The 19,888-nt window shown below is 30.2% G+C and overlaps 3 protein-coding genes across 8 annotated transcripts; all 3 read left to right on the forward strand.

Annotated features, from left to right (window-relative positions):
• The first annotated feature begins 629 nt into the window (after positions 1-629).
• LOC108476445 (zinc finger BED domain-containing protein RICESLEEPER 1-like) lies at positions 630-7,921 on the forward strand. Of its 3 annotated transcripts, none has more exons than XR_008280319.1 (7): positions 630-1,981; positions 2,316-2,365; positions 3,648-4,283; positions 4,384-4,482; positions 4,650-6,489; positions 7,513-7,604; positions 7,710-7,921. XR_008280319.1 is itself a non-coding variant. In XM_053026083.1 (6 exons), exons 1-6 carry the CDS (start codon positions 784-786, stop codon positions 7,518-7,520), a joined length of 3,831 nt encoding a protein of 1,276 aa, XP_052882043.1. In that variant the 5' UTR covers positions 630-783; the 3' UTR covers positions 7,521-7,921. The 3 variants fall into 3 exon arrangements, 1 of the variants encoding a protein (XP_052882043.1); XR_008280320.1 differs by having other exon boundaries at positions 7,716-7,921; XM_053026083.1 differs by having other exon boundaries at positions 7,513-7,921.
• Positions 7,922-10,640: 2,719 nt separating this feature from the next.
• LOC108475092 (DELLA protein 2-like) lies at positions 10,641-12,661 on the forward strand. Its single transcript, XM_053026088.1, has 2 exons — positions 10,641-12,079; positions 12,472-12,661. Exons 1-2 carry the CDS (start codon positions 10,924-10,926, stop codon positions 12,549-12,551), a joined length of 1,236 nt encoding a protein of 411 aa, XP_052882048.1. The 5' UTR covers positions 10,641-10,923; the 3' UTR covers positions 12,552-12,661.
• A 420-nt stretch (positions 12,662-13,081) lies between these two features.
• LOC108475870 (zinc finger BED domain-containing protein RICESLEEPER 2-like) lies at positions 13,082-19,333 on the forward strand. 4 transcript variants are annotated; one of them, XM_017777833.2, is made up of 12 exons: positions 13,429-14,394; positions 14,863-16,702; positions 16,827-16,861; positions 17,071-17,185; positions 17,398-17,523; positions 17,611-17,762; positions 17,855-17,937; positions 18,023-18,134; positions 18,284-18,376; positions 18,486-18,566; positions 18,781-19,016; positions 19,108-19,333. In XM_017777833.2, exons 1-12 carry the CDS (start codon positions 13,873-13,875, stop codon positions 19,259-19,261), a joined length of 3,549 nt encoding a protein of 1,182 aa, XP_017633322.1. In that variant the 5' UTR covers positions 13,429-13,872; the 3' UTR covers positions 19,262-19,333. The 4 variants fall into 4 exon arrangements, with proteins under 4 accessions (XP_052882046.1, XP_017633322.1, XP_052882045.1 ...); XM_053026085.1 differs by having other exon boundaries at positions 13,447-14,394; positions 18,838-19,016; XM_053026084.1 differs by having other exon boundaries at positions 13,450-14,394; positions 18,492-18,566.
• The last annotated feature ends 555 nt before the right edge of the window (positions 19,334-19,888 follow it).

A 19,888-nucleotide genomic window follows, 5' to 3' on the forward strand; every position in this document is an offset into this window, starting at 1 on the left:
GGGAACCTCTCAAATTGGGTCAGAACAAACCTAGAAAATTTTGGATGGACGTTAAGGAAAAGGGTGACTTGGTCTACTCTTTTTGGTTCGTTAGTATGGAGCATATGGAAAAATAGAAATCTCTGTGTTCCAAGGTCTATCTTGAAATTTCAGAGGAACCATTAAAATTTCGGTGAGTTGAGCAAAATAATACAACATAATGCATAATTTAGAATTACCCAAAGGAGACAATTTAGAGTGTGATGTTTTTCTAGGCAAATCTTGAAATGATAAGGTAAGTGATTATTAAAATATCAGGCAATTAGTTTAGTTATGTTTTGTTTTTCAAAAAAAAAAATTAATAACTTTTCTTAGGTTCCCGTGATGACATGACAATATAATGCTATGTTACGCAATCACTGAAAAAAAAAATTGTATGAACATATTTGACATTCGATTTTCGTATGCATTAAACATTGGTTATGTTAGTGTTTAAATATTAAAACCAGCCTTATTGGAACCAACATGAACCGCGTAATAACTGGTTAATCTGATTCTGTAAGTCTCAAAAATGAAAATAATGAAAGGAAAAAGGAGATATTACTTAATTTGCAGGCAGGTAATTTGTAGGAAGCAAAAAGAAAAGTCAAAGTAGAAACAGTGAATATTCCGCGTCACGACAAGCTTTTCCTACTGCTTTTGCTTTTCCTGAATTATACATATCAATCATTGCTGCTTTCACTTACTTTTCTACCATATTTCTCTTCTGCTTTACCCAAACTCTGTTGAATCTCACCTTCTTTCATGGCTTCTTCTGTTTTTGATACCGACACCGACACCGCCTTGAGATTGTTACTATCCTGCGCTAAAGCTATTGAAGATGGGGATCTGAAAAGCGCCGATGCGTTCCTTCAGAACATCTTGATTCTTGCTGATGAGAGACCCTACCTATATAAAAGCAGAGTGGTGAAATACTTTGCGGACGCTCTGGTTCGCCGAGCCTACGGACTGCATCCCGCTTCTTCCTACTTCACTTTCCCGGTGGATCCTTCACCATATTATCATTGTGGCAGCTACCTTATTAATGGCGTCATAGAGAATGTCATCCATGATGCTTTAATGGAAAAGAATGCTTTGATGGGAAACAGGCGATTGCACCTCATTGATTTCTCCATCCCGTATTCCAGTTTTCAGAATTCAGTTCTTCGTACACTACCGACCTTCTCCGGCGATCCTCTACCCGTCCGTGTAAGCTACATACTTCCACCATTTCTGAAAAAATATGTAAAGTTCTCACACCAAATGGAGTTTTTGACTATGGATGCAAAGGAAGTTAACGTAAAGTTGGAGGATGAGTTCAAAGTGGTTTATGGCAATACTTTGGCAGAAGTGGATGAACGTGAAATAGATTTCAAAAGAAGAAGAGATGATGAAATGGTGGTAGTTTACTATAAATTTAAACTTGGTAAGTTGGTAAGAGATGCAAAAGTAATGGAGAGAGAGTTGGTAAGATTGAAGGAGATAAATCCGACGATTGTAATCATGCTAGACTTTTATTCTAATCATGCCCACTCCAATTTCTTGACATGTTTGGAGGATTCATTTCAGTATTCCTTGAAGACTGTTGATTGCTGGGCGGAGTTGGACCTTTATTTTGATGAGGAGTATGAGTGGGAGTGCCACATAGAGGCATGGGAAGGAAATAATGTAATTAGGCGGCACCCAACTTTGACAGAATGGCAACATCTCTTTTCAATGGCTGGCTTTAGTCGAATTCCATTAAACCACAGGAAAGGTATTGACCTTATTGTTAAGAATGTAAATCCCCTAAATGATTTTTTTTCAACGTGGAATCAAAGTTGGCTAGAAATAATGGGGAAGGAAGAAGAATGTTTGATTATAGGTTACAAGGAATGTCCAATGTTTTTCTTGTCGGCATGGAAACCCAAAGTTGAAGATGAGCACTTAAATTTCAATTCCAGCAACGATAAGTTTGGACAAGGTACCTTTCTTTTTCTTTTTTGCCATTAACCATAAATTGCATATGCAAAACTAAGTTATTTTAATTATAGTATTAGTTTAATCATATATTAAATATTATAATTTATTTTAAGTTTAAAAAAATATAATTTCATGACATTATTAGTTTAATAATATATTAAATATAAGTTCAGTTAAACAGAAACTGACCAAATTAATTAAAGCTAATCGTTCATCCTTAATTTTATAATAAATCATCTTCAATCGTCTTTTCCTTTAACTTATTCTTATTTATTGGATGAAAGTTATTCTTGTTTATCATTACATTGACTAATTGTAATGGAATTTCTTTGTAGGTTTCAATCCATATCCATCACCTCTTCGGCCCCTTCAACCATTTCCGGAGGTATTAATTTCACATTTAATTATTTTATGATCTCTTCCATCGAATTATTTATGGTCTCTACCTTAAAAAAAAATTTAAGTTCCTACCTTTTTTTTGCAGTTAATTGGGTATTTGAACTTTCTAAATGCACCAAAAAGACCTCAAACTTTTTCAAAAAAACAATTAAGTCCCTGCTTTTATTAAAAATTAGAAAAAAAGTATAAAAATTAAAATCAATAAAAGCTATAAATATTATTAAATTTTAATAAAAATTCAAGTATTAAAATTTATTAAAAAATAAAAATAAAAATAAAATATATAGAAATATAAAATTTTATAAAGTCGTAAGAAAATTATACAAAATGTAAAGAAATATAAATTTTATAAAAATATTTATAAAAATTATTGTACCAAAAGAAGCATTTTATAATTTTTCTATAATTTTATTGATTTTTATTTTTATCATTTTTCATAACATGTGACGTTGTCTTGTGACACGTGATTTACTTTAATTGAAAAAATTTAGAGGTCACTTTTTTTATTATATTTATAAAATTTTACAATTTTTTTTATAAAAATTCTAATTTTTATTTTTGAGTTTTATTAAAATTTAATAATTTTTCTAAAATTTATTATTTTTATAATTTTTCTAATTTTAGTAAGAGCAGGGCTTAATTACTTTTTGAAAAATTTTGAAGGGTTTTTTATGCATTTTGAAAGTTCAAGTACCCAATTGAATAAAAAAGTAGGGGCGTAATTGCTTTTTTTGAAGAAATTTGAGAACTTTTTTGATGCATTTTGATTGTTTAAGTTCTCAATTGAGTGCAAAAAAAAGAAGGCCTTCGTTGTTTTTTTTTTCTCTAAGTTTGAGGGTTTTTTACACCCTTAAGCTAAATTAAAATTCACATTGGCTCAAATTAAATTTTTCATAGTAAAAATTAAAACTAAAATTTAATTATAAAAATATTAATATTAATATAAAAATATTTTAAATTTTAAACTAAAAAATGAATTATTTCAAGTAGTTTAGATTAGGCCTAAATAAGTTTTTAATTTATTTTTGTGCAATGCGTTTCAATCCAACTTACCTCTTGATGTATGAAAGAATCAAATTTGTTTAAATAAATATAATTATACATAATTTTTTTAAAATTTTTTTACAATTAAGAATAAAAAAAACAACTACCTTTTAATTTTATTTCTTTTATCAAACCAAGAGTACAATATCAAAATTATTTTTTGTGATTTCAAATTTTGTTTTTGGTAATTGCTTTTGGTAATTGCTTCTATTTAATAATTACAGGGTTTGACATTGAGTCGAGTAGCTGCCCTTGCTGAGATACATGACATACTAAATCATTTATATTGTGAACATAAATTTTCATGGGCTTTAACATGGGCTTCTAAAGTTGACAATATGAATGAAACTATGTCGGATCCAAACAAGAAATATACTTTTACAATTCAAAGTAATTCTTGTTATTTGAAAGATTTGAACTCTTATAAATTTATGCGTTCATGTGAATATAAGATTGAGGAAACCATTATTGAGAAAGCACTTGAATCAAAGGACGGCTACCATTTTGAACCATCTATTACTAGGTTTGACATAGACGACTACATGTATCTCCAACGTGCAAAGAATTGTGACGTAGATGTTGTTGTTGCAATCTGTCTACAAAATCGTTACTTATGTAACGATGTTTATGTAGTAGAATTTTATTGGCCTACAACTGAGAGTGAAATATCAAAATCCTTTACTCCTCGTATCTTCAATGACTTGAAATATATGGAGAAAAAGTTTGTAACAGTAAAGGTTCAAAGCACCGAAAAAGCTATTTCAAACATTCCAACATCTTCGTACACAGCAAGGCCTTTGAAAATAGCTGAAGAAACAGAGGACGTTGATGCAGTAGAAATAAATGGGGTTAATGTCCAGGTAATTGCATTGTCTTATATATTATTCTATTATTTCAACACTAAATTAATCATAAATTAGCATTCATGGTTCTAATGATGATAATATCGTTTGCTTTTAGAGGGGAGTGATTCCAAATTTTCACTCGCCATTAACTATACAGTCTTCATCAAAAGTTGTTGCAGCTCCTTCTAACACACTAGAAGGACCTCATAACCAGGTAATTATTTATTCTTCCTTGTTAATATCATATATTCTAGTTGATAACTGACTTATAATTTCTAAGATAAAAAGTGTTATTAGGGGAATAGCTATAGAAAGTTTAATCAGTGGTCTTATGCTTAAATTATATAATGTAGTATAAATGATTTATTCTCAATTTCTCAGATTTTTCCCAATGGTGACCCTGAGATTGTAAAAGCAAATAAGGAGAAACCCTCAAAAGCCACACAGAGAAAGTTGAGGTCTAAGGTTTGGGATCACTTTGATGGGTTTGAAGAAGATGAAAACCAAGTAGCCAAATGCAAACATTGCCCCAAGATGCTTACAGGGTCAAGCAAGAGTGGGACCACACACTTGAATAGCCACTCGAAAGTATGTCCTGGAAAGAAGAAACAAAATCAAGAAAGCCAGTTGATACTTCCAGTTGATACCAATGAAGGAAGCTTGAGGTTTGATAAAAAAAGGAGTCACATGGATCTTGCGAAAATGATGATTAAGCTTCGATGTCCTTTGGATATGGCTGAACAAGAAACCTTTAAGAATTTTGTGAAAGGTTTGCAACCTATGCTTGAGTTTCAATCCAAAGATATTTTATCTTATATACATCACATTTATGACGAAGAGAAGGAGAAACTTCAGCTGTATTTTGATAAGCTTGCTAGTAAATTCAATCTGACAGTGAGTTTGTGGAAGAACAATGCTGGAAAGACTACATATTGCTGTTTGATATCACATTTTATTGATGATGGTTGGGAACTAAAGAGGAAGATTCTTGCCTTGAAAACTTTGGAGCATATTAATGACACAAAGGCTTTAGGCGAAAATATTAGGAGCTTGGTTTTGGAGTGGAATATAAGCAACAAAGTATGCTCCATAACTGTGGATAACTCTTTTTTGAATGACAGTATGGTTGATCAGATAAAAGAAATTTGTCTTAGTGACCAGGGCTCTGTTTCTTCAGATCATTGGTTCATCACTTTCACACTTCTTGAGGATGGGTTCCGTGAGATGGATGGCATACTTTTTAAGTTAAGCAAGTCCATTGAATATGTCACTGAAACAAGACATGGAAAATTGAAATTACAAGAAGCTGTAGATCAAGTGAAGCTACAAGGTGGGAAATTATGGGATGATCTTTCTTTCAGGCTGGAATCAGACTTTGACATACTTGATAGTGCTTTGAGATCGAGAGAAATCTTTTGTGAACTGGAGCAAATTGATGAAAATTTTAAACTAAACCCAACAATGGAGGAATGGGAGAATGCAGTAGCTCTACAGAGTTGTTTGAAATGCTTTGATGATATCAAAGGAACTCAATGCCTTCCTGTAAGTTTGTACTTTCCAAAGCTTTGTGATGCATACAAGAAATTTCTTCAGTTGGAAAAAAGCAGTCATTCATTTGTTACATTGATGAAGAGGAAATTCGACCGCTATTGGAGCTTATGCAATTTGGCATTAGCTGTTGCATCTGTTCTTGATCCAAGGTTAAAATTTAAAATTGTGGAGCTCTCATATAGGGTGATTTATGGCCATGACAGTAAGATGCGATTGAACATGTTTCATAAAGTTCTTCGGGATGTCTACTATGAATATGCCAGTGAAGCCAAATATCTAACTACATCTGCTTCAGTCTTGGATGATTTCAGTTGTTCAACAATAGGGCTTGGAAATGATAGTATTTTGGACTCCTTGAGTAAATGTACATCTGCAAGCAACTTCAATGAGGAGGCCTCATGGAAGTTAGAGCTTGAGCTTTACTTAGATGAACCTTTACTTCCCATGGATGGAGCATTCTTTGACATACTTGGTTGGTGGTGTGATAAATCTCAAAGGTTTCCAATACTTGCAAAGATGGCTCAAGATTTCCTTGCAATTCCGGTTTCAATTTCCACATCATGTTCAAATATTAGTGCCATGATCAATAATCCAGCCTACAGTAGCTTGAATCCTGAGATCATGGAAGCTTTGGTATGCAGTGAAAACTGGTTGGAAACTCCAAAAGAAAGTAAGTCTTAAATCCTAATGTGTTTAGATCCTTCAATTATATTTTCCTACACTTAGGAGGCCCTCTCGGCTCTTTAGTATTGCATAATATCACTTGATATAGTTGATTTGTTGTTACAAATGAAGGAGATAAAAGGATTGTATGAAATTGTGATTACAAAACATCCCTATTCCTTTCCAATAAGAGGATGATAAATAAAATTTTTCCTCTTAATTTTTAGAATTTTTAATTAGATTTGAATTTTGTCAAGAGGAAAAAGTTAAAAATCAAGAGAAAAAATCTAATTTGTCATTTTCCTATTAGAAAGAGATAAAGATGACATAGAATCATAATTTCATACAATCCATACTCAGACATTGTACATGAATTATGATTAGAAGCTGTCTCCACTAAATTTTTTTTTTCATTCAGAGTGAGAATTTAATTCCCTTAATGCATTCTCATTTCATAGGATAAAAGGAAAAAGACCATGGTGTGAACAGGTTCATACTTCATTTAATTGGTTTTATATATGCATACATTCCTTTGTAGTTATACATATATTAATGGTTTTATTTGGTTATTACTCTTATAGGATATTAAAGCATATTTACTCTCTAGGTTTACTAAGAAGGAGCATAAACGGCTAGATAAATGGCAAAGGAACGAGTTGAATGGGTATATTGCTAGTTTTGATGTGTTAATATTGGAATATGAAATGATTATTATAATCTAACTATATAAAGAAATTTATGTTTCACAGAAAATTGATTGGACGAGATAAAAAATTTAAATTTTAGGGTAAAATATTGGCACCTTTACTAATGGTGCCCCAAAGTGATGAAACTCGAAAAGAGTATTATATTAATGATTCGGTAAGTACTAATCAAATATATAATGATTGGGCATAAATCAATTTGGCAATTCAAATATTTGTATCATGCATTAGTTATCATGTTGTGTTCAATGTTATCATGTCTTCAATCTAGTATAAATATTATTGTAGATAAATCAATGATGTTAATTTTTTATATTATAATGCAGGTTGTTAATGCTTTCTTGAATTGCTTAAGAAGAGATATGATAAGTTTCCAAATACATACATCAATCACTATTCATTAGACTCTCAAATAGCTGTAAGAACTTGTATCTTATCAAAATCTATTGATATTTGAAATTGAAATTGTTATTATTTTATAATCATTATATATATGAAGTCCCTTATATTTTGCAATTATTAGGCTCAGTTGATACAAGGATCCAGATCAGAACATGAAGTATTAATTTTGGTTTAAATCTGAGAAGCTAAGGGGTGTACATAAAGTAAGCTCTTTGATTTTTTTTTAATTTTCTTTTTAGCTTATAATTAAGATTTAAATTATGTTGGTGAATGTAAACGATAAATTATTTTCAATTACGATACAATAGAAAAAATCAAACTGAAAATATAAAATGTCATTTAAATCCCTAATCGTAACTAACAGGAACAGATGTAATATTTTGCTGTTTCTTTTTGTGATTGTAGTTGTTTTTACCATTGTGCTTATCATCACATTGGGTTCTGTTCTATGTTGATATCAAGGAAAAAAAGTTTTCATGGTTGGATCCAGATCCATCTTCCTCTAATATTATCTTACCATTTCAAAAACCATGTTAAAGTATTATTACAATGGTTCACAAGCTTTTTACTCCCGAAGCTTGGTTATAGTGATGCAAATAAATGGCCATTTATAGTGCGTAATGATATCCCAAAGCAAAAAATTTATAGCTTTGCAACCTTTTATTTACTTGTTATCTTACAAATTTTTCTTTTTCTTTTTCTTTTGTACTGCAATATAAAGCTCAGTTGACTGTGGAGTATTCGTGATAAATATGATGATTGTCTTACGCATGATGGTTGTTTTCCTTTTAAACAAGAAAACATGGTTTATTTTCGTCGTCGTATCTTTCTTGATATATATCGTGGAAGATTACATTAAAAAAAAAAACAATTATTGATGTCTTATTTAAGACTCAAAGAATTGGTGTGAATTCGAATTTTTGAAATTTGACAAAATTATTATTATATTTTTTCTTTACTTTTTTTTTTTTGCATGTATGATACTTTTGCTCTCATATCTATGTTTAGGTTCTATGTCAAAAGAAAAACAATTTTCATATTAATTAATTAAAATTATAGGCTTAATAATACATTTGGTACTCAAGTTTGACACTTTTTAAAATGTGGTATCGGTGTTATTTTTAGTTCAATTTGGTATTTATATTTGAAAAAATTATATATTTTGATATCCAAAGATAAGTGTGTCGACTTTTTAATGTTTAATTCAGATTTTAAGGTTGATTTAATGAAATTTAAATACCAATATTATTACATGTTTTAATTTTTCATGATTTTGTTAATAAAATAAATTTAGTGTTAATTGTTAATTTATTTAATTTTACGTTTAATTTTGTCAAATACAATAAGATCGATATGATTTGATTTGAGTTTTGGGATTGATTTGATGACATATGTGCTAATATTATTATCTAATTATAGATTTTCATCAAATCAACTCTAAAAACCGAATTAAACACTAAAAAATTAACATTGTTACTTTTAGGTACCAAAATGTGTAAATTTTGTCATATACAAGTACTGCATTGAAATAGAAAATAACAAATGTACCTTTGTTAAAAAATATGTTCAACTCAGATACCGAATTCCACTTTGACTTTATAAAACAAGGCTATTTCTTATTGGTATTTTTTTGTTCTTTTGCAAATGATAAGTTCCAAATGAACAAATATTTTGTGACAATGGTATGTGAATAATAAAATTATCTTAATTGTGGTTATTAAAATAATGACAATAAAGAACGAACGACATGAGTGATGATCAATCTAACTGTATATCGATTGTATAAAGATAACTACAATTTTTACTCTCTTACGAGTAAAAATTAAAGAAAATTAGAGATGAAAGATCAACGATTAATAATTTTCATATTTAAAATTTATTTAAGATCAATCATTTTATTTAATTAATTACTCATGTATTTCAATTCAAAAATACCAAAAGAAAAAAAAACAAAGAAAGCAAAGACAAGCTTTCAACCAGCAATTATATTCTAAAACCTTAAATTATAACAGCTTTTCAACTAAACTTTCCAGTTTTAGAAACCCTTCTAATAGAATTCCAATTTTCTCCTCTGCTACCTGCAATCTCGTTAATCAGTTACTAAGATTTCCCTTTACAGCAACTTTTTAGTAAGAAGTGCATATCATATGTTAAAAGTATATACATACGACACAAGAAATTCTAAGTGAAAAGCCGTCTGGAAGTATCAAGGATTGCATCATGTTCGCTTCTTCTCATGGCTCGTTTATAAATAAAGATTGCTCATCAATCAAGGACGTGTATGAAGGGGTATTGGACAAAGTATGTCCTGCCCAGTCTGTCACCATGAGATAGAAAATATTTTACATATCCTTAGGGATTGCCCGGATACTAAAAATATTTTGAAGTACTTTGTGCTAAGAAATTGCTGGTCGCTGTTTTTTTTTTTTTTGGTGGGAAACCTCTCAACTTGGGTCAAACAAACCTAGAAAATTCTGGATGGACGTTGGGGAAAAGGGTGACTTGGTCTATTATTTTTGGTTTGTTAGTATGGCACATACGAAAAAATAAAAACTTCTTTGTGTTTCAAGGTCTATCTTGGAATTTTAGGAGAACCATTAAAATTTCAATATAGTGCATAATTTAAAATTGTCTAGAGGAGACAATTTAGAGTCTGATGTTTTTCTAAGCAAGTCTTGAAATGATAGGGTAAGTAATTATTAAAGATTTAGGTAATTATTTTAGTTAAGTTTTGTTTTTCACCAAAAAAATTTTTGATAATTTTTCTTAAATTCATGTGATGACATGACAATATAATATTGTGTCATGCCATCACTTAAAGAATATTTAAAAAAACATTAAATAATGATGTGATATAATTTTAAAATACAACATTATCACGTAAGCCAAAACTAAAAATATAAAAATTATGAAGTTCAAATATTAATATATTAGTGATTGATAGATAGATTGGGAAATGTATGAACATATTTGACATTCGATTTCCTAATGCATTATACATTGGGAATGTTAATGTTGAGGTTGGTTTGTGACAATATATCGTGTTAATGTTTAAATATTAAAACCAACCTTTTTAGAACCAACGCGTAATGAGAGGAAAATAATGGAAGGAAAAAGGAGATATTACTTAATTTGCAGGCAGATTATTTGTAGGAAGCAAAAAGTAAAGTCAAAGTAGAAACAGTGTGTATTCCGCGTGACTGGTCAATGACGCGCTTTCCCTACTGCTTTTGCTTTTCCTGAATTATACATATCAATCATTGCTGCTTTCACTTTCTTTTCTACCATATTTCTCTTCTGCTTTACCCAAACTCTGTTGAATCTCACCTTCTTTCATGGCTTCTTCTTTTTTTGACATCGACATCGACACCGCCTTGGGATTGTTACTATCCTGTGCTGAAGCTATTGAAGATGGGGATCTGAAAAGCGCCGATAAGTTCCTTCACAACATCTTGATTCTTGCTGATGAGAGACTCTACCTATATAAACGCGGAGTGGTGAAATACTTTGCGGACGCTCTGGTTCGCCGAGCCTACGGACTGCATCCCGCTTCTTCCAACTTAACTTTCCCGGTGGATCCTTCACCATATTATCATTATAACAGCAACCGTATTAATGGCGTCATAGAAAATGTCATCCATGGTGCTTTAATGGAAAAGAATGCTTTGATGGGAAACAGGCGATTCCACCTCATTGATTTCTCCATCCCGTATTACGATTCTCAGAATTCAGTTCTTCGTACACTACCGACCTTCTCCGGCGATCCTCTACCCGTCCGTGTAAGTTACATACTTCCACCATTTCTAAAAGAACATGTAAAGTTCTCACACCAAATGGAGTTTTTGACTAAGGATGCCAAGGAAGTTAATGTAAAGTTGGAGGATGAGTTGAAAGTGGTTTATGCCAATAGTTTGGCAGAAGCGGATGAATTTGAAATAGATTTCAAAAGAAGAGAAGATGAAATGGTGGTGGTTTACTATAAATTTAAACTTGATAAGATGGTAAGAGATGCAAAAGCAATGGAGAGAGAGTTGGTAAGATTGAAGGAGATAAATCCGACGATTGTAATCATGCTAGACTTTTATTCCAATCATACCCACTCCAATTTCTTGACGTGTTTCAAGGATTCATTTCAGTATTCCTTGAAGACTCTTGATTTCTGGGCGCAGTTGGAACTTTTTCTTGAAGAGGAGTATGAGTGGGACTGCAACATAGAGGCATGGGAAGGTAATAATGTAATTAGGCGGCACCCAACTTTGACAGAATGGCAACATCTCTTTTCAATGGCTGGCTTTAGTCGAATTCCATTAAACCACAGGAAAGATACTCTTAGCGTTGAGGATGAAGATTTGTTAGGAATAATGGGGGAGGAAGAAGAGTGTTTGATTTTAGGTAAGGAGGGATGTCGAATGTTTTTCTTGTCGGCATGGAAACCCAAAGTTGAAGAAGAGCACTTAAATTTCAATTCCAGCAAGGATAAGTTAGGACAAGGTACTTTTCTTTTTCATTTTTTCAATTAATATATAGATTAACGGAATTACTCATTTAATTGAAAATTCTCAACACTGCCATTAATCAATCATTTATTGCATATGCAAAACAAAGTTATCTTAATTATAGTATTTTTTAATCATATATTAAATATTATAATTTATTTTAAGTTTAAAAATATAATTTCATGACATTATTATAGTTTAATAATATATTAAATATAAGTTCTATTAAACAGAAACTGACCAAATTAATTAAAGCTAATTGTTCATCCTTAATTTTATAATAAATCTTCTTCAATGGTCTTTTCCTTTAACTTTTTTTTATTTATCGGATAAAAGTTATTTTTGTTTATCATTACGCTGAGTAATTGTAATGAAATTTCTTCGTAGGTTTCAATCCATTTCCATCACCTCTTCCGCCTCTTCAACCATTTCTGGAGGTATTAATTTTACATTTAATTATTTTATAGTCTCTTAAAAAATAAAAAATTAAACTTTTATATATATTTGCACTCAAACTAAAATCGCCTATCCGATTAGTTACAAACGCTTTTTGATAAGCGCTTGCCGCAGCGGGTATTTAAACTTTTAAAATGTATCAAAAAAAACTTTCAATTTTTTTCAAAAAGCAATTAAGTCTCTGTTTTATTAAAATTAGGAAAAATTATAAAAATTAAAATCAATAAAAGCTATAAATGTTATTAAATTTTAATAAAAATTCAATTATTAAAATTTATTAAAATTAGAAAAAATATATTTTTTATAATTTTAAAATTTTTCTATAATTTTATTGATTTTTATTTTTATCATTTTTCACCACATGTATTATTTGTGTTATGACACGTGATGACTTTAATTAAAAAAATAGATGTCATTTTTATGATATTTATAAAATTTTACAATTTTTTATTTTTATGATTTTTATAAAAAATTCTAATTTTTAATAACTTTTAATTTTTAAGTTTTTATTAAAATTTAATAATTTTTCTAAAATTTATTATTTTTATAATTTTTTAATTTTAATAAGAGCAAGGGCTTAATTGCTTTTTTGAAAATTTTTCAAGGTTTTTTTTATGCATTTTGAAAATTCAAGTACCAAATTGAGTGTAAAAAAAGTAGAGAGCTTAATTGCTTTTTTTGAAGAAATTTGAAGGCCTTTTTAATATATTTTGAAAATTCGAGTGCTCAATTGAGTGCAAGAAAAAGGAAGGGCTAATTGTTTTTTCTTTTTAAAAAAGTTTGAGGGTTTTTTATACTCTTAAGCCAAATTAAAATTCACGTTGGCTCGAATTAAATTTTTCATAATAAAAATTAGAATTAAAATTCAATTATAAAAATATTAATATTAATATAAAAATATTTTAATTTTAAAATAATAAAATGAACTATTTCAAGTAGCCTAGATTAAACTGAATGAGTTTTTAATTTATTTTTGAAATGCTGTTGAATCCAATCTATGAATACATTTTTATGTATAAAAGAATCAAATTTGTTTGAATAAGTATAATTATAACATTATGTTTTTTAATTTTTTACATTTACAAAAAAAAATCACCTTTTAATTTTATTTCTTTTATCAAACTAAGAGTACAATATCAAAATTATTTTCATTTAGAGTGCGATTTCAAAATTTGTTTTTGGTAATTGTTTCTTATTTAATAATTACAGGGTTTGGCATTGAATCATGTATCTGCCCTTGCTGAGATATATGACATACTAAACCATTTATGTTGTAAATATAAATTTTCATGGGCTATAACATGGGCTTCTAAAATTAATATTAATCAAACTATGTCGAATCCAAACAAGAAATATACTTTTTTAATTCAAAGTAATTCTTGTTATTTGAAAGATTTTAACTCTTTTGAATTTATGCACTCATGTGAATATGAGATGTATTTCGGCAAATATGAGATTGAGCAAACCATTATTGAGAAAGCACTTGAATCAAAGTACGGCTACCATTCTATTACTAACCTTGATGGTGAAGACAATCCATATCCGGTATTTGTAAAGCAATATGACATAGATGTTGTTGTTGCAATTTGTCTACAAAATCGTTACACAAGTAATGATGTTTATGTAGTAGAATTTTATTGGCCTGCAACGGAGAGTGAAACATCAAAATCTCTTGCTCCTCGTATCTTCAATGACTTGAAACATATGGAGAAAAAGTTTGTAACAGTAAAGGTTGCAGGCACCAAAAAAGCTATTTCAAACATTCCAACATCTTCGAACACATCAAGGCGTTTGATAATAGCTGAAGAAACAGAGGACGTTGATGCAGTAGAAATAAACGGGGTTAATGTGGAGGTAATTACATTGTCTTATATATTATTCTATTATTTCAACACCAAATTAATCATAAATTAGCATTCATGGTTCTAATGATGATAATATCATTTGCTTTTAGAGGGGAGTGGTTCCAAATTTTGCCTCGCCAATACCTATACATTCTTCATTAAAGATTGTTGCAGCTCCTTCTAACACACTAGGAGGACCTCATTGGTCTGAAACTTAAAATCAAGTGTTTTTTAATCTATTTAGTTCCAAAAATCCTGTAAGGAGAAAGTTGCATCACGAAAGTTGCTTAAGTAAAAAAGGGTAAAATGATTGTACTTTGGTCCTCATTTTTTTAATTTTACTTTTTTTCCTAAGATAAAAAGGGGTTATTAGGGGAATAGCTTGTCAATATGTATGCTTAAATATAAAAAGTTTAATCAGTGGTCTTATGCTTAAATTATATAATGTAGTATAAATGATTTATTCTCAATTTCTCAGATTTTTCCCAATGGTCACCCTGAGATTGTAAAAGCAATTAAGGAGAAACCCTCAAAAGCCACACAGAGAAAGTTGAGGTCTAAGGTTTGGGATCACTTTGATAGGTTTGAAGAAGATGGAAAACAAGTAGCCAAATGCAAACATTGCCCCAAGGTGCTTACAGGGTCAAGCAAGAGTGGGACCACACACTTGAATAACCACTTGAAAGTATGTCCTGGTAAGAAGAAACAAAATCAAGAAAGCCAGTTGATACTTCCAGTTGATACCAATGAAGGAAGCTTGAGGTTTGATAAAAAAAGGAGTCACATGGATCTTGTGAAAATGATGATTAAGCTTCAATGTCCTTTGGATATGGCTGAACAAGAAACCTTTAAGAATTTTTTGAAAGGTTTGCAACCCATGTTTGAGTTTCAATCCAAAGATATTTTATCTTATATACATCACATTTATGACGAAGAGAAGGAGAAACATCAGCTGTATTTTGATAAGCTTGCTAGTAAATTCAATCTGACAGTGAGTTTGTGGAAGAACAATTCTGGAAAGACTACCTATTGCTCTTTGACATCACATTTTATTGATGATGGTTGGGAACTAAAGAGGAAGATTCTTGCCTTGAAAACTTTGGAGCATATCAATGACACAAAGGCTTTAGGCGAAATTATTGGGAGCTTGGTTTTGGAGTGGAATATAAGCAACAAAGTATGCTCCATAACCGTGGATAACTCTTTTTTGAATGACAGTATGGTTGATCAGATAAAAGAAATTTGTCTTAGTGACCAGGGCTCTGTTTCTTCAAATCATTGGCTCATAAGTTTCACACTTCTCGAGGATGGGTTCCGTGAGATGGATGGCATACTTTTTAAGTTAAGGAAGTCCATTGAATATGTCACTGAAACAAGACAAGGAAAATTGAAATTCCAAGAAGCTGTAGATCAAGTGAAGCTACATGGTGGGAAATATTGGGATGATCTTTCTTTCAGGCTGGAATCAGACTTTGACGTACTTGATAGTGCTTTGAGATCAAGAGAAATCTTTTGTAAACTGGAGCAAATTGATGAAAATTTTAAACTAAACCCAACAATGGAGGAATGGGAGAATGCAGTAGCTCTACAGAGTTGTTTGAAATGCTTTGATGATATCAAAGGATCTCAATGCCTTCCTGTAAGTTTGTACTTTCCAAAGCTTTGCGACATATACAAGAAATTTCTTCAGTTGGAAAAAAGCTGTCATTCATTTGTTACATTGATGAAGAGGAAATTCGACCACTATTGGAGCTTATGCAATTTGGCATTTGCTGTTGCATCTGTTCTTGATCCAAGGTTAAAATTTAAAATTGTGGAGCTCTCCTATAGGGTGATTTATGGCCATGTCAGTAAGATGCAATTGAACAAGTTTCATAAAGTTCTTCGGGATGTCTACTATAAATATGCCAGTGAAGCCAAAAGCCTAACTACATCTGCTTCAGTCTTCGATGATTTCGATTGTTCAACAATAGGGCTTGGAAATGATAGTATTTTGGACTCCTTGAGTAAATTTGCATCTGCAAGCAACTTTAATGAGGAGGCCCCATGGAAGCTAGAGCTTGAGCTTTACTTAGATGAACCTTTACTTCCCATGGACGGAGCATTTTTTGACATACTTGGTTGGTGGTGTGATAAATCTCAAAGGTTTCCAATACTTGCAAAGATGGCTCGAGATTTCCTTGCAATTCCGATATCAGTTTCCACACCATGCTCAAGTATTAGTGCCATAATCAATAATCCAGCCTACAGTAGCTTGAATCCCGAGAGCATGGAAGCCTTGGTATGCAGTGAAAACTGGTTGGAAACTCCAAAAGAAAGTAAGTCTTAACTCCTAATGTGTTTAGATCCTTCAATTATATTTTCCTACACTTTACTTAGAAGGCCTTCTCGGCTCTTTAGTATTACATAATATCACTTAACATAGTCGATTTGTTGTTACAGATGATGGAGAAAATCATGAACCCATGCAAATTACGGTAGGCATTGTGAGAAAGGATTGTATGAAACTGTGATTACACGTCATGTCTATCCATACTAAAGAGAGAAAGATGACGTGGAATCACAGTTTCATACAATCCATACTCAGACATTGTATATGAATTATGATTAGAAGCTGTCTCCATTGAAAATTTTTTTTCATATAGTATGAGAATTAAACTCCCTTAAACCCATTTTCATTTCATAGGATAAAAGGAAAAGGAAGATGGATGAGGACTCTCATCCAGTAAAAAATTCCAAACCTTCGAATCTTGAAAAAGCTATTAATACCGAAGACATTGCTAAAGATTCCAACAACAATGGTAATTCAATTATACTTCTTATTAATTACTATGTTACTTAGACTCGAATGTTAGTGTCGATATGAGTATTTGACTGATACATATACTCAAACAAAAATATTTTTTTTTTCAATTTGAAATTAATTAAACTGTTGAACTATACTTACCATTATTATCTATTGTGTTACTTAAACTTATTTAACTTGATATCAATTGAATTGTTGAAATGCCAGACTTTAGTCTATCTTTTGACAATTGGATGGAGCCACAATTTTCTTCTTCAGAGTCTATTGGTGAAAAAGCAGAGATCATGAAAGCTTTGGTTTGCAATGAAAATAGGTTGGAATCGTCAATAGGAAGTAAGTTCTTTATTTGATCCTTTTATCACTTATCTAGTTCAATTTAAATTAATTTGGTTTCTTATTAAGCAAAGTTTCTTATTACAGAACCTAATCATGAAAAAAATGTTGATGTCGTAATTGAAATTGTGAACAATGATCCATTATTCGATAATAATCAATCGGATGAGGTTCAGAGTTCATCTTCTGAGTCTGAAGATGAAGCAACATTGAAGGAGCAAGGACCATGGTGTGAACAGGTTCATACTTCATTTCTTTGGTTCTATATATACAGACATTCCTTTGTAGTTATTCATATATTAATGGTTTTATTTGGTTATTACTCTTATAGGATATTAAGGCATATTTACTCTCAAGGTTTACTAGCAAGGAGCATAAACGGCTAGATAAATGGCAAAGGAATGAGTTGAATGGGTATATTGCTAGTTTTGATGTGTTAATATTGTAATATGAAATGATTATTATAATCTAACTATATAAAGAAATTTATGTTTCACAGAAAATTGATTGGACGAGATAAAAAATTTAAATTCCAAGGTGAGATATTGGCACCTTTACTCATGGTGCCTCAAAGTGATGAAACTCGAAAAGAGTGTTATATTAATGATTCGGTAAGTAATTATCAAATATATAGTGATCGGGTATAAATCAATTTGGCAATTCATATATTTGTGTCATGCATTAATTATCATGTCTGCAATCTAGTATAAATATTATTGTAGATAAATCAATAATGTTAATTTTTTATATTATAATGCAGGTTGTTAATGCTTTCTTTGAATTGCTTAAGAAGAGATCTGATGAATTTTCAAATACATACATCAATCACTATTCATTAGACTCTCAAATAGCTGTAAGAACTTGTATCTTATCAAAATTAATCTATTGATATTTGAAATTGAAATTGTTATTATTTTATAATCATTATATATATGAAGTCCCCAATATTTTGCAATTGTTAGGCTCAGTTGATAAAAGGATGCAGGTCAGAACTTGAAGTATTAAATTGGTTTAAAGCTGAGAAGCTAAGGGGTGTACATAAAGTAAGCTCTTTGATTTTTTTTTTTAGAAATTTCTTTTTAGCTTATAATTAAGATTTAAATTATGTTGGTGAATGCAAACGATAAATTGTTTTCAATTACGATATAATAGAAAAAATCAAACCGAAAATATAAAATTTTATTTAAATCCTTAATTGTAACTAACAAGAACAGATGTAATACTGTTTTTTTTTTTTTTTTTTTTTTGTAATTGCAGTTGTTTTTACCATTGTGCTTATCATCACATTGGGTTCTGTTCTATGTTGATATCAAGGAAAAAAAGTTTTCATGGTTGGATCCAGATCCATCTTCCCTGATACTATCTTACCATTTCGAAAACCATGTTAAAGTATTATTACAGTGGTTCACAAGCTTCTTACTCCCGAAGCTTGGTTATATTGATGCAAATAAATGGCCATTTATAGTGCGTAATGATATCCCAAAGCAAAAAAAGTAAGTATTATTCTTTACCTATAGTTTTGCAACCTTTTATTTACTTGTTATCTTACAAATTTTTCTTTTTCTTTTGTACTGCAATGTAAAGCTCGGTTGATTGTGGGGTATTCGTGATGAAATATGGTGATTGTCTTACGCATGGTGATTGCTTTCTTTTTAAACAAGAAGACATGGTTCATTTTCGTCGTCGTATCTTTCTTGATATATACCGTGGAAGATTACATAAAAAAAAAAAACAATGATTGATGTATTATTTTGGACTCAAAGAATGGATGTGAATTCGAATTTTTGAAATTTGAAAGAAATTATTGTTATATTTTTTCTTTACTTTTTTTTTTCTGCATGTATGATACTTTCACTCTCGGATCTATATTTAGTTTCTATGTCAAAAGAAAAACAATTCTCATATTAATTAATTAAAATTATAGGCTTAATAATTCATTTGGTACTCGAGTTTGATACTTTTTTAACGTTGTATCAATGTTATTTTTAGTTCAATTTGGTATTTATATTTGAAAAAAATTATATATTTTGATATCCAAAGGTAAGGGTGCTAACTTTTAATGTTTAATTCAGATTTTAAGGTTGATTTGATGAAAGTTAAATACTAATATTACTACATGTTTCAATTTTTCATGATTTTGTTAAAAAATAATTTTAGTGTTAATTGTGAAATTATTTAATTTTACATTTAATTTTGTCAAATACAATAAGATCGACATGATTTGATTTGAGTTTTAAGATTGATTTGATGACATAAGTGCTAATATTATTATCTAATTATAGATTTTCATCAAATCAACTCTAAAACCCGAATTAATTACTAAAAAGTTAACATTATTACTTTTAGGTACCAAAATGTGTAAATT

The sequence above is a fragment of the Gossypium arboreum genome, chromosome 3 (assembly GCF_025698485.1).
Source record: "Gossypium arboreum isolate Shixiya-1 chromosome 3, ASM2569848v2, whole genome shotgun sequence".
Taxonomy (NCBI): Eukaryota; Viridiplantae; Streptophyta; class Magnoliopsida; order Malvales; family Malvaceae; genus Gossypium; species Gossypium arboreum.

Bases quoted from the DNA above. Each gene is read 5' to 3' on its own strand.
- LOC108476445 (XM_053026083.1), top strand. From the start codon at position 784: ATGGCTTCTTCTGTTTTTGATACCGACACCGACACCGCCTTGAGATTG. The intron at 1,982-2,315 runs GTACCTTTCTTT...ATTTCTTTGTAG, and splicing joins CAACGATAAGTTTGGACAAG to GTTTCAATCCATATCCATCA. The intron at 2,366-3,647 runs GTATTAATTTCA...TAATAATTACAG, and splicing joins CCCTTCAACCATTTCCGGAG to GGTTTGACATTGAGTCGAGT.
- LOC108475870 (XM_017777833.2), top strand. From the start codon at position 13,873: ATGTCGAATCCAAACAAGAAATATACTTTTTTAATTCAAAGTAATTCT. The intron at 16,862-17,070 runs GTAGGCATTGTG...TTCATTTCATAG, and splicing joins ATGAACCCATGCAAATTACG to GATAAAAGGAAAAGGAAGAT. The intron at 17,186-17,397 runs GTAATTCAATTA...TTGAAATGCCAG, and splicing joins TAAAGATTCCAACAACAATG to ACTTTAGTCTATCTTTTGAC.
- LOC108475092 (XM_053026088.1), top strand. From the start codon at position 10,924: ATGGCTTCTTCTTTTTTTGACATCGACATCGACACCGCCTTGGGATTG. The intron at 12,080-12,471 runs GTACTTTTCTTT...ATTTCTTCGTAG, and splicing joins CAAGGATAAGTTAGGACAAG to GTTTCAATCCATTTCCATCA.